The sequence below is a fragment of the Solenopsis invicta genome, chromosome 10 (assembly GCF_016802725.1).
Source record: "Solenopsis invicta isolate M01_SB chromosome 10, UNIL_Sinv_3.0, whole genome shotgun sequence".
Taxonomy (NCBI): domain Eukaryota; kingdom Metazoa; phylum Arthropoda; class Insecta; order Hymenoptera; family Formicidae; genus Solenopsis; species Solenopsis invicta.
Window position 1 is genome coordinate 14,880,907 of NC_052673.1, and position 13,924 is coordinate 14,894,830.

The 13,924-nt window shown below is 40.3% G+C and overlaps 2 protein-coding genes across 10 annotated transcripts in view; one reads left to right on the plus strand and one right to left on the minus strand.

Annotated features, from left to right (window-relative positions):
• Positions 1-13,924, minus strand: part of LOC105203922 (tribbles homolog 2) — a 60,192-nt gene that overhangs the window by 15,452 nt on the left and 30,816 nt on the right. Inside the window, exons 1-2 of one of the 5 annotated variants that reach the window (XM_011172854.3) lie at positions 10,346-10,852; positions 282-1,011 (exon numbers count right to left, since the gene is read on the minus strand). In XM_011172854.3, coding sequence (XP_011171156.1) covers positions 282-590 — 309 coding nt within the window. In that variant the 5' untranslated portion in view covers positions 591-1,011; positions 10,346-10,852. Of the gene's footprint in view, positions 1-281; positions 1,012-8,709; positions 8,859-9,359; positions 9,593-10,345; positions 10,853-13,924 lie in introns of those variants that run through there. The other 4 variants (XM_039454634.1, XM_026137118.2, XM_039454636.1 and 1 more) reach the window with 4 other exon arrangements.
• LOC105203921 (probable RNA methyltransferase CG11342) overlaps positions 8,512-13,924 on the plus strand; it is a 33,838-nt gene continuing 28,425 nt past the window's right edge. The window contains exons 1-2 of one of the 5 annotated variants that reach the window (XM_011172850.3): positions 8,512-8,722; positions 12,272-12,459. The gene's annotated coding sequence lies outside the window, so the exon portion shown is untranslated. Of the gene's footprint in view, positions 8,723-9,674; positions 10,049-10,119; positions 10,254-10,935; positions 11,189-12,271; positions 12,460-13,924 lie in introns of those variants that run through there. The other 4 variants (XM_011172847.3, XM_011172851.3, XM_039454638.1 and 1 more) reach the window with 4 other exon arrangements.

Consider the following 13,924-nt stretch of genomic DNA (forward strand, 5'->3'; position numbering starts at 1 on the left):
ACCTAGAACAGTATAACTCTAATCGATTTAGAAGCGCCTCTTGGAAGACAAAGGCAAATCACCGAGAGCAACTCTGCCCAGGAAAGTTTCTTCTAATAGACCGTTCGGAATCGGTGTTAAAACTGTAGGTCCCATATATATGCGGATACATGTAGAAGAGATCGCCCACGCACTGACAAGCGTGTAGCACACGAAGAAGAAGAAAATAAGCGCAATTTTTAAACTGTTCCTCTTAGAGCTAAACCGATGAAAAGGATAACCCAAGAGATCTTGATACTGACCTTGGCAACGAGCTGCTGACCATTGTGTACGTCGAGGCACCGATAAAGAGCGCTACCCTCGGCCGGACCAAGAAGCAGGAATCGATCCCCCAGTATGGTCGGGCCCCCGTGAAGGTCGGTGGGCACCGACTCACAGCTCGAGAAGACGCAGCTCGGCGACACCACCGTGTTACTCTCGTCGTTGGTTGGCTGCTGCTGTTGCTGCGGCGACGGCTGCTGATCCTGACTACCGTTGGGACCGACCAGGAACTTGCCATTGTTGGTGCGGGTCGGTACTTGCAGATGCAGTAGATGCCTGGCCGCTCTCATGTTGCGCGCACGCACAAGAAACGCACGCACACGCACGCACGCACGTACACGTACACACCCGGTGTATCACTCGACGTAGCCGTTACCTCGCCGTCCCGTTACCGTGTGTGCGTCCTGGTCCACGCGATCGCAGGATTATAGCGACGTGCGTTGACCACACTTCGCGTCACTTGGACCTCGGAGCACTGGATATTACGGCTCGAGTATTCGACATTTGTATATACAAAGAGACGGGTTTCGCGAGTCGGTTTCGGCTCCTCTAAGCTCTAAACTAAGCGTTAACTATTAGTTAGAAATATCACTTGTGCTTTTTTTTGGTGACCCGCGCAGTGTCGTTTCGTAGTATGGTATAGCTGCGCCGGGTCCTTGGACGGAGAGAGATCTTCGTGGGTTATCAGTCGGTCGCTCTCGAGAGCTGATCCTGTAACACCAAAGGAATGATTGCATTGTAGTGGTGGTCGGTCTGTTGTCTCCATAAGCTTTTGTATGGACGTCTTTCCACTCAGTTATACAAGTCGACGCATCGTCCTATCTTTCTTGACAATGAGTAGAACGAAATCAGAAAAACGATGCTTATCAACTTGTCCCACTAAATGGAAAGCACTCATAAATATATCAGATTGTATCCTAAAACTATGTGCTATACCGTACACGCAGCGCCAAATAAATCATCAAAGAATGTTTTTTACATTCCGAATGTGTGAGTGCAACATGGCAACGTTATCACGTTGAATTTCAAGATTTTCTCAAGATTAAAAAACATTTTTTTACAAAAGTATCGTCACAGACAAATGAAACAAAAAAATTGCAATCAACTAGTCATTTATTTCCATTTTTTTTTCCATAGTGTAGAAATGAGAGAGAATCATATATTTAGGGCAAGCCAGTTTCGAGCGCGGATGCGAATACCGGTGATCACGGTAAACCGGTGCACGTCACTTTCACGTCTTCCTTTCGGAGACGCCGCGCGTTACATCCCTCACGTTATTAAAAAAAGAAAAAAAATATCTCCGCGCAGGTGGCCCTGGCCAAAATAGCAGGAGAGGCATGGCGCACCTACATCACGCAATTACTCCTACGCGTTATTTACACACACACATATACGCTCGCATACGATTTGACGACGATGACGACGACGACGACGACGACACGACAACAATAGTTCCGTTCACGGGGAGTCCGGTAATATAATTCACGGACAATTTCAAAATACGACAACGTTTCGACATTCCCGCGTCTCGTGGCGCAATTCCTACGGTTACACGACGAGAGAGGGGTAGATGGGAGGGAAGAGGCGGGCCTCCGTAAGGTCAGGGGTATTCGCCGGGGCACAGGGACGGCGGCGAGTCTCGCGGCTGCCTGCCCCAAGTCAATTTCCGGCCGCGCGTCCGCGCTACAAACGTCGATCGTTTTGCGTCACGTAAACACAATTTTTTTTTTTTTTAGGACATAAAATGCGGATGAAAGAACGGATGTGCCTTCCGCAAGTTTAGAAAGCGAACGTAAATTTATTCAGAAATCACGAGAAAAGCCGACGCTGTGCGATCGGCCCGCTTTGTGTTCATGTATAAATACTAAGAAAAAAATTTATTGAAACACTAAAATATTTAGTCCGATACGTTCACCTAAATATCGAGTTGGTTTAGTTGATCCTTGATTAAAAAATGTTAATGGTTGGCATGAATAAATTATTCCTTTTTCACGCAACTGACGATTGTTGAATCAATCCAATGTTTGGTGGTGGATTGTAACGGACTAAATATTTTAGTTTATCAGCAAATTTTTTAATACGACTTTATTTTTAATTGTATAACATAATACAAAAAGAAGTAATTAATTTATACACTGAAAAATATTTGTCGAGTAACTAAAATAGTTAGTCCGACACGTTCAACTAAATATTGAGTTGGTTTAGTTGACTCTTAATTAAAGAATGTTAATGGTCGACATGAATGAATCATATTTTTTTTGTAGAACTAAATAATTGTTAAATCAACCCAAATATTTAGATAAACGTATCGGATTAAATATTTTATATTTTCAACACATTTTTTTTCAATGTATATATATTAGTCGAAAATTACGCTGAAGTAGCTAAGAAAGTGAAACGAAATTATCCCTAATGTATCTCCATGATCCAATTTTGCAACTCTGCGATATTCCGAGTGGTATCGATGACTCTCGTTCGTCCCTAAGCCGACACGTCGTGATCGCGGAGCCGGCACTGGACCGGACGAACGAAAGCAACCAGCAACGAGGGAAATTACGTGACAGTTTTATGAATGATCGGGTGGAAAGAAAAGCCGGCACACGTGACCGGTGCGGCGAGCAGCGATGATAATCGCGTGGTCGCGAAACGGCGCGGCGCGATTGCTCGCGAAAGGAGAATGCCCCTCGCCTTTGAGAAGAGGGGGATGGGGTACGGTTGAATTTATTCGAGACCGCCTGAAATAGTAGCGGGCCGCGATGATCCACTAGCGCGATGACTCATGCGCGTAATTTTATCGCTAAATGTCATTCCTCTCCCCCGCGTTACCCGCGCACCATCCCCCGCCGATAAGTGTCGATGACACGCCATTGATCCACGATGTTTACAAAACAATGCACTCTCTCGCCCGTCATCGAAATCTGCGGTCGCACGAGAGCGAGTGCACTGTCCGCGAATCAAACGTGAACTGAGGGGAGTACGGTGTTTTCCCTCATTCAATACACTTGTCGGGCGAAAGCCCGAGCTTATATTCTGATATCGGAATTGCCGACACGAATAAACATTGTTTTCTTTTCTTTTTTTAAGTTCATATCAGAATTAGCAGATTTTTATATATTTTTTTAATAAAGTTTATTTTATGTCAGAGGTAAAAATCAGTATTTGCCGAAAAAATTGGCAAAAACTATCTAATCTTTTCTATTAAAAATGATAAAATAAATAGGAAATGCGAAACACAGATCTATATAGGCAATTTTTTTTTAATTCTGTTATTATTACGCCTTTTCATTAAACTAAACATTAATATCAAATTTAATAACATTTATATTTCTGAAAATCTTATTTCAAAAAATGTAATTTTACAAATTAATTGGAATGATTAAAAAAAGACTTTATTAAGATAAGATTTCAGTATTATGATTAATTAGTTGGTTTCGTTTTTTTCTAAATCATAGTGATTTTATGATTTATTAATTAAAGCAAAAATATAAACATATTTCAATGTTACATATTATTTATTTTTATAGTTTTTACCAATTTATTTCATTGAATAAAGACAATAAAAATCGGAATTTATTTGCACGATTTTTATCACTTACTTTTCTAACCCCATGTATAACTATTATTATTTTTAAATATTAAGTTAGCTTTTATCTTCGAACTTTAAAACCACGCTGCTCTTGTTCGTCGATTCATCGAGGCACTCACGATTGTCGAGTTATACAAACGATTTGAAAATGAAGGATGTGCGAGCGAGTGTAAACATTTACTCGGCGCACTCGCCGTGAAGAAAATCGCGAGTGTTTGATGAAACGAAGGCTACAGTTCCTCTCTGATATTAGGAATTTCTAGGATTACAACCGTTCGATTATAACCATAGCAAATTTAGCCAGCACTGTCGGGGGAAAAAGTCGATCGAATAAAAGTAGATCTCATGTCTTTCACGTCGAAATCCGCTGAGTCAACGTCATCTTTCGACCGATTAACGCCCCTCTTCGAATTATACATTCCCATCCGCATAATCATTCAGAATCGCGATTCAAGATATGCAAATGTCGCGCGATTGTCCTTGAGGAAGCTCTTCGAAGCGTGCAACCGGCGCGTCGCATACAATTATTTTTCATGCGAATTTGTCGGCACAACGGAATCATTTTTTTTTTTTTTTTTTCATTTAAAGAAAAACCGAAATTCCACGTTAAACTATAATCCCTATCTCAATAGTCGTGTTAATGACGTCAGAAATAATGGAATCGTATATAACTTTACTTTATGGAATATCCAGATCATTTTTCCACTCTCTCTCTCTCTCTCTCTTTGATTCTTCAGTTAATAAATACTCTCTAAATCTCGTAGAGTGAAACGTCACCCTAAAAAAAAATGAAAATTGAGCCTGTGCAATTTTTCGAATAATTTTTTACTTAAAGAGATTTAGAAAACAGCTGTAAACATCTGCTTCTTTGCTATAATTTATTTTTTTTGGAAATATCTAGGTATTTTAGCTTTATTGTATTAATTAAACAAGAAACTAGGACTTTTTTTTCACCAACTGATCATCGTTCTTGTTCATAATGTGAGAAATTGTAGCGAATTAGCGGCAACAATTAACGTCTCGATAATAACGAGCGATAAGGTCGAATATGAAATATTTTTTGCTAGAACGAATTGACAATAAAAAGATCGGCCTTCTGCGAAATATCGTACCGATCTTGATTGTGCAATATTAAATATCGATGAAATAAACGAAGCGAACCGAAATGTAAATTCGAGTTGTCTAATGCGAAACAAAATTGCGGTTCAATTAATGTAAAACCAGCTGTTACATCAAAGCACCTTTCAACAACGCGTGGAGAAACGTCTGAATTTTTACAGTGCGAAAGATAAATGTCCGACAATGTAATACATCTAATTGTGAGATTCGCACGCTATTCTCGGCGGCCTACATTGACGGTCTCGAATTTTTTTGTTACGATCGGCCTTGATGATCGGGCGAGAATAGACACCGCAGACAATTTTGACTGAAACGTTGCTCAATGCCGCCTGTTTATGTGCCGTGTTTTGTATCGTATCGTTTGAAAATCATATATCACTCGCGCGGCAGATGCTGACTGGCGATACTTCGCGGCCTCCTCCATTGCGATATCTACGCACTTGCGCAAAAGTCGACAACACCAACGCAACGCGACGGATCTTCTCGCTCCAAAGATCAGGGCTGTGCATGCGAGCAACGCGATCTCTCTGCTTCTCTCCCTTCTCTCGCGTCCCCCAGCCACCCTCCGTCTCCTCTCGCTTCCTCCCCTTGCCGTTTCCTCTTCGTTGCGCGATACGAAACGAAGATGACGAGGTAATGTCGTCGCTTTTATCACCATCGAGGACTCTCCTCGAGGCGGAAAGCGGCCGCTATCTTCGATCACGTGGATGTCGCGATATTCGCGAGGTCAGAGCTGTATCGACAGGTGAACGCGCCCGGATTCCGATTAAACGAGTGCTCCTCTCCCCCCGAGATATCACGCCGCGATGACCCAACGGCAGCAAGCCCGTCTGGAAAGCCCAACTTGGATCGCGATGTTTCTTTAAATCCGGCTAACGCGAGTATTTCGAAAAAGCTGACCGATAAATCTTTGTATCTCTCTTGCTCTTTAGTTTATTCTTACTCCCGTCCAACGGATCTTGCACAGCCTTTCACATTCTTCTTTAATTTTATTTTATTATGTCCCCTATGATCTTTTTTTTCTTCCTTTTTTTTAATTATTTTTGTATATTTATCTGTGACCTCTTTTTTATTCTCGCCTACCGATCTTGTGCAACTTTTCACATTTTGTTTTTTAATTTTATTTTTGTCTTATTATCTTTTTCCTTCCTTTTAATTATCTTCTTTTGTAAGTTTTTCTGTCATCTCTCTTTTTCTCTGGATTTTTTTTTCAATTTGCTTATTCTTGGAGAGCTCGCCTTAGAACGTTATCTATCTCTCAATAAATATCACACACAGAAAAATATTAATTCTATTGTTAAGAAAATGTTTACTCAATTTACTTTTTTTTCTTCTCGTAAGTAACGATTATCTTTAACGAAGAACATTTTCTTTAACGATTATCTTTAACAAAGAATATTTTCTTTAACGATTATCTTAACAAAGAATGTTTTCTTGATAATTGTCTTAAAATATACTCATCAAAAATTTAAAAAAAATTTATTATTATATATTGAAGAAAAGAATTTAAACTCTTTCGAAGAATATTATAAAATCGTGTCAAAGAAGAGTAATAAGAATAATAAGCAAATTAAATATTTGTTTTAGCTTAACATTCTTAATGGAAGAAATAAAAATTATTAGGATTCACATTTTTCATATTTATTATAATAAAAATATATATATATTTCGAATAACTGATGAATTTATAATAGATTTGCAAACATATATAATACATAATACACGTATATAAACTTATGAAATATTTGAGATAAGTAATATTTATTTAATTTAAATGTACATTTTTCTGTGTGTACATAGAAGTAAATATTATTTGTTTTGAGTAAGTGATAAGTGCATTTTAAGATTGTTTAAAAATATTTTTTGTAAAGATAATCATTAAAAGAAGAAAATTAAAAATTGTGTAATCTTTTCTTTGTGAGAAAATATTTTTCTGTGTGTATCTATCTCTCTTTTTCTTACAGTGAAATCAAAATGACGAAAAGACCATTAACGGGGTAATAATGACATCTACACACAAATTTCTCATTTCAGCTTGAAACAGGTGAAAGAATGTGCATTTGGAATGCACGCGCCTCAAATCGCAGGAGGCAAGCGAAACGATCCAAGTTATCGCATCTATCAAAAATGAGCGCATGAAAATTGTAGGAAGTATCGATACAGTATCGACAGTCGCGATAACAATCGATATCACGTGCTCTCTTCGAAGGAAATAACGTAATAATTATTCTGTTTTATTAAGCTACACAAATTCAAATTCGTTACGCATGAATAGAAATTACGCCGCTGACCTTTCTACGGCTTTTTCCCCCGCAACGTAATTCTCTCTCGCCGCACACACGTGTCTTGCGATATATATTAAAATAAGTATCGCGTAATATCCTCTACTTTGTTGGATCAGGCACGCATTCTCGTCAAGCTTTTATAATGAAAAAAAAGTGTTTAGTAATAATAATCAAACTTTGGTGAAATAATTTCAATTAAATATTTCATTAATACAATAAATACATTCAGTAATATTTAATAATTATATTAATAATAACCAATTAATAATAGCACTCTAAATCTCGTAGAATAAAGCGTCGCTCTAAGAGTGAAAATTGAGGCTGCAATTTTTTTGCAAGAGCGATTTGTTAGAGTAGCAAGAGTGAATTTTTACTTTTACTTATAGTAGAGTGAAAATTCACTCCTACAAAATCAAATTTGAGTCTGTGCATTTCTCTAATGATTTGTCACTCTAATAAAAGTAAAAATTTATTCCTATACAATACAAATTTATTCCTATAAGGTAAACCAATGTTCACTGGCTCAATAGCCGGTGAAATTTTTCGAGTAATTTTTCATTCTACAAAATTTAAAACCAATCAATTATTATTAAATGGTTACCAAACGGTTATTAAATATTAATAAATATTTGATTACATCAGCCAAATATTTAATTGAAATCATTTCATCAAAGCTTAATAACTATCATCTAGGTTTGATTATTACTACCAAACTGCTTTTCCAACGTATTATAAGATTGATAAATCTCCATAGCAGAAACACTCTTAAATCTCGTAAAGTGAAACGTCGCTCAAAAAAAAAAAAATGAAAATCGAGCTTGTGCAATTTTTCGAGTGATTTGTCACTCTAATAAGAATAAAAATTCACTCCTATAGAGTGAAAATTTACATCTACGGGATGAAAATTGAGCCTATTTTGCCATTTTTCGAGTAATTTTTCACTATACGAGATTTAGAGAGTACAATTCTTTTTAATACAAATTATATAAAATAAGATAAGTAAGCCGTTCTTTTACGATAGAATTCAAAAAGAATCTCCGATGAATTAATCGAGTCGGCGAGTCGAGTCGAGTCGAGACGTTCGTCTCGTGAGACGATTTAGCCGGCAGGTGCGCGAACTCCTCGGGGCACTGTCGAGGTCTTCCCCACCCTTCTCGCCCGTTCCCGCGCGTTCCCCTAAATGAAACGCGCGCGTATCTGACGAAATCGCGAGCTCGGAATTAGTAAAGTGTTGCGTTCGCCGCCGCCGCCGTCGCCGTCACCGTCGCCATCGCCATCGCCGTCACCGCGTGTGTCGAAACGACACGCGCGATATACCAGCCGCCGACCCACACAGCGGTCGCATACACGCGCCGCAGCGACGCATACACACGCTCGCACATACACACGCACACGCACGCACACAAGCTACTCAGATACCAGATATCCTTCGGTAAGGTCAAAATGGCGGAGAATTCCACGATCGTCGCGCTCGCGCACGAGGGCGATATTGCGGGCACCGTTTGCATTAATAGCGCGCAACCGAACGTGACGCAAGCTCGCGAAATATGTAAATTGCCTAACAGCTCCCGCCGCGCTCCCGTTTACATCGTAAATGGACCGGCCGCGATCCCACGACGCGAAAAATCTCCCCTTCTCGCTTCCCCCGTCTCCCTTCCAGCCGTCGCGGCATCCACCCGCGTCGTCTCGGGAGAGAGAGAGAGAGAGAGAGAGAGAGAGAGAGAGAGAGAGAGACCCGTCTGCGACGGAGAGTGCAACTTCCGGTCTCGAAAAAAGACGGGAAAGACGAGGAAGATATCTCTCGTATCGTAAACGACGTAAATGGCTGCCTTCCGTGCGGTTTCCTTCGGGAACAGCGAACAGGGTGGCACGCGAAATGTAAACTCTGCGCCCGGTGTTTCAGTGCCCGCGCGTCAAATCGCTCATTCAACGCGAATACGCTCATTCAGTGCGCGAGACCGCGAGCGTACGCACTGACTTGTCAGTTAGAAGTAAACAACAACACGAGAGACGGAAAAAGCGCGACTGTCCGCGTGCAATAAATGTATAAAAAGGTCACGCGTAAATACCTTCGAACGGGGAGGTTAGGAGCCTGCTCAACATTTCGAGCATCAATTCATGACGTAATAGCAATTTCAAACAAACGTCATCTAAAGGTACATTCGATTTCGTCGATACGAACTTTCCTGATGTTTTCCTGATGACGTCACTAGCCTGTTTTATCAGGAAGCGATTGCGATCCAATTGTGAAATTCAAGGAAGGCATGACGCCAGACGCCAGCTTCCAACCAACCGACCGACCGACCGACCGACGCGAAGTATGCTCCGAAGCATGCTCTGAAGTATGCTCCGAAACAAAAAGACTCGCGACGCGCGTCGAGTCGCGCGCTAACGGCACGGTAACCTAATTTCGACCAGCGATGCGCCCTTTTCCTCCTGACTCCGTTTCAATTACTCCGACGAGCGAATACTCCCTCAGGGAGCGTCACCGTCTCCTCCGTCATTCAATCGGCTCTCATCTCGATGCCACGGACACGCGAAAGTAGCGCGACGACGGCGTGGCCGCGTGGCACGGCGCGACGCGGAGCGGCGTAGAGCAGTCAAGTGCAGTCGCGGACGGGCCCCTGGCGACGAAAACTGGAGCTGCTCTAGAGCGGGAAGGACTTTAACGAGTCGCGAGTAGCGGGCGGGTCACGTCGGTCGCCGCTGTTGCCGCGCCGAAGGCGACGTTCGCTTTATTAGCAACGTCGACGCGATGGTAAGTATGCACTGCACTTTGCACTTTGCGCGACACGACCGACCGGTCAGAGAGATACACGACGACGTACACGAGCACTCTCGTCGGATGGGTGGCGGAGGGAGGCGAGGGGGTACCGCGCCGCTCGCTCGTTTCCACCCCGCGATGGCATCCCCCACGTAGTGTTCCATATCGGTCGATAGCGCGTTTCCTGCGAGATTCAGGGGTAGGTTTACACACACGCGCTCGACCCCATCGTTGGAAACGTCTCTTTTTTCGCTCCCTCCCACCCCCCGTCGTGCGGAGACGAAACTTTACCTTCGTGTTATCCTTTGTAGTTCGTCGCCGTTCGTCGTTCCTGAATCGGTGGGGTAGGTTGGTTAAGACGATTGGACGTCCGCGGGCGGCACCGCGATCGAGGAGTGTGATCGAGCGCGATTGCTGCGATCTGCCTCGGAGTCCTCTTCTTCTTCTTCTTCTTCCTTTTCTTCTTGGCTCACTTCTCGTCGGCTGCTGCGTCACGTCGTTGACGGAGACGCGACGCGTCGTCGGTTCGCTGCTTTCGTTTCCGAAACGCGGCCGTTGAGACTCGATTTCCGAACGACGAGCTCTCGGGGACGAGGCGTAAAAGCGCGCGCGAGAGACAGAGAGAGAGACACAAAGAAAGAGAGAGAGAGCGTGCGCGCGAGAGGAGAGAGAGAGAGAGAGACTCGTGGTATCCGCGCAACGGACGGTCCAACGTTTGGGCCGGCCCACCGCTCAGAAACGACGGCGGCAGCAGAACGAGCGAACACAGACCAACGTTGCCATCGTGCAGCTGACAACTGCGAGACGGCGAGCGAACAAACGCGAACGTAACCGTCCGGGCGGACGGAGCTTCGGCGATCTCCGGCGCGCGCGTTCGGCCAACATCGGTCTTCCCGGCAGTCTCGGCGAGGCCGCGTGCGGAGCCCGTTTTTGTGCAACGTGTTTCGAGCGTTCTATTGCGCGATGAGATATCGCACTTCTTCAATTCGATTGGTTAATAAGGACGATATTGATATCTGAACGCAAGCATAGAACGTATGGTTTTAACGCGTCGCTAAGCGATTTTCCGTTTTTCTTCTTTTCTGTTCGTAAAACTTTGAGTAATTGAAAGTATTCATACGTTTAGGCTTTAAGGTTAGACTCTGCGCCCAATAGAGGAATAGAAATTAAAATATTTGAAGCAGTTTCCTGAATGTACACTATAAATAGACAATATGTTGTAAAAAATATCTTCTACATTTATGTCTTACATTTACATCTTCGTATCCGTTGCGCCATACTTTGATATTCATTGGGGAAACTGATTCTAAAATTTTAACTCCTATTCCTAATATCTAATATTCCTTTATTATTTGCAGGACCTTAGACTTGATGCATAAAAAAGTACAGACAATAGGAACAAAAATTAAGGATGTTTTGGCTACACAATATGACCTAAATATTATTTAAAAGCTAAAGACTTCTAAGGTTTTTTTTCTTAATAAAAAATTTTAGTTGCAATTGTCCGAATTTTAACCATGAAATTAACTGCAAAGAAAAAATTAACGAAAAATTTTATTTCTAATGGTTTTTGCAAAAATTACTATGTTTTGCTGCAATTTTAAACAACTTTTAAACGAATAGGTGTATCTAAATGAATTTTTGCCGCCAGAATATTTATTAGAGTTTTATTACTACGTGTAAAACTTTTCATTTAATTGATAATGCTACTTTTCCATCAAATACTGCAAAACGCGATTTTACATAATCACACACAAGAGTAAAAAAAAATATTAAATAACTTTTAAACCAATAAGTGAGTTGTACTCAAATTTTACACAGATACTCAAACGTCATACTAAAATACTCTATGACATTTTTACAATATATTTTTGGTAACGTTTCGAGATATGACCCATGCATCCTTAAAAAAACAGTTTAATATGCCGGATAAGGAGCACTTTAGATATTTTCCTTGTTCTTTAAATTTCCTTTTCCTGTTGCCTGTGCTTTTCATTGTGTAGTACAAGTACTTTATCGATTTTATTGAGAAATCGCCGGATAATTGAAGCGCTAATAATAACGTTTGCGATATAAGTTCGCAATCAATTTAATCTGATAAAAATCTCTTTATAAAAACAGTGTTTACAAATTATTGAGAGTTACTACAAATAGCACACGTCAGAATGCTTCTGCATACGCAACAACGTTCTCATCCTAAACTCGTCACCTTTCCAGAGGTCAACGAGATGGAGAGGCATGTCTTGAATCGCCGGAAACAGGAACGGTGTTACATCAGAGGCCGCAACACGTGTTACGATTGCGCACGCGGACGATCATTCCGACTGATGGCTGATTGAAAAATCGAGCAAGCCGCAATATTCGCAGAAGCAACGGACGGATGGACGCCTAATAATAACATCAAGGTAAGAAATACGCACGTATCTTATCAATATCTCTGTGGAGAAAGCAAATACGTCTGTGCGAAAAGAATCGGGTTGACCAGAGGCATCCAGACGCGAGAGACGCTACTGACCGTCCCCCCGCACGTGTATAATGTATATACGTGGACTCTGCGAGTAGCGACACGCGGTCGTATACGTATCAAGCTTTATCAACTGTCCGGAGTGTCCCAACATATATTGTAACGTGCACTTAAGAATTCTATTGCTTGCACTCTGTTCAGCTTTTCTCTTTGCAAGGAGGAAAGCTCTGCTGCGTGCGAAATTATCTAAAGCGTAAGGCTCTGCGCATAATAGAGGAATATTAGATATTAGAAATAGGCATTATAAAATGTTAGAATCAGTTTCCTCGATAAGCACTATAGATAAATAATAAATTATGTTGTATCTTGTTTGACACATTTATGTCTTATTCGTATCTATTGTACCTCAAATTTAATATTAGGGAAACTGATTCCAAAATTTTTCTTCCTATTCCTAGTATTTAATATTTCTCCATGGTGTGCACGGCCATTGTAAGTCGAACTTCATTAAAATGTCTAACATCTATTTCGCTAAAAATATGATAATATTCAAGTTTGAAAAGTGACTCGTTACTTGCAACAAAGTTGCAGCTAGAGTTATTTTCTTTCAGTAACTATTAAGTTAACTTTGTCCCTCGCTTTGTATCTGCAACTGTAACTTGTTATGTTTTTTTCTATAACTCGTAACTACTTTAATAGTTACTTTTATAGATACTTTATGCATATTTCAAACTTATTCTTCAACATATGATCTGTCTTTAACAAAACACAAGTGATAAATCATCTTCGAGAATAGCTGCCATTAAAGTGGAGACTTTACACTTTAAAACAAGCTCCAGACTGTTGGTTTATCACGACGATGATTTTATCACGAAGTATAAATTTAGCGAACTTTTAAATGATAAAAGATAAAAAATACTAATCCTGTAATTTTGATAATATATTATGTAAAGTTAATATATATTTCATGCGTGTATATATATATATATAAATTTATTATAAATCATTATAATTCAATTAAAAAATATATGTATAAGATACATTTTAACTTTAATTTTTTTAAATAACTTTTATAACTAGTTACATCCTACTTTCTTCAAAATAACTTTTTCAATCCTGATAACATTAGCATTGGATATTTTATTACATAAAACATGTTTATATAATTCTTATTTATGCATTATTGCACATAATATAAAAATTATAATATAATTTTAATTAAATAACTTCACATGGCAATCTTCATACAATATAGAATAGTGCACGCAAATGATCGAATTCGTTGATATCAACGAAGCTTTTTCTTTTAAATAATTAACAAATCCTTGAATTATCGTGATTTTAATTTTTTTTATTTTTTTAGATAGATATAATGATTTTTATAACATCGTATGCCAGTGATTGCT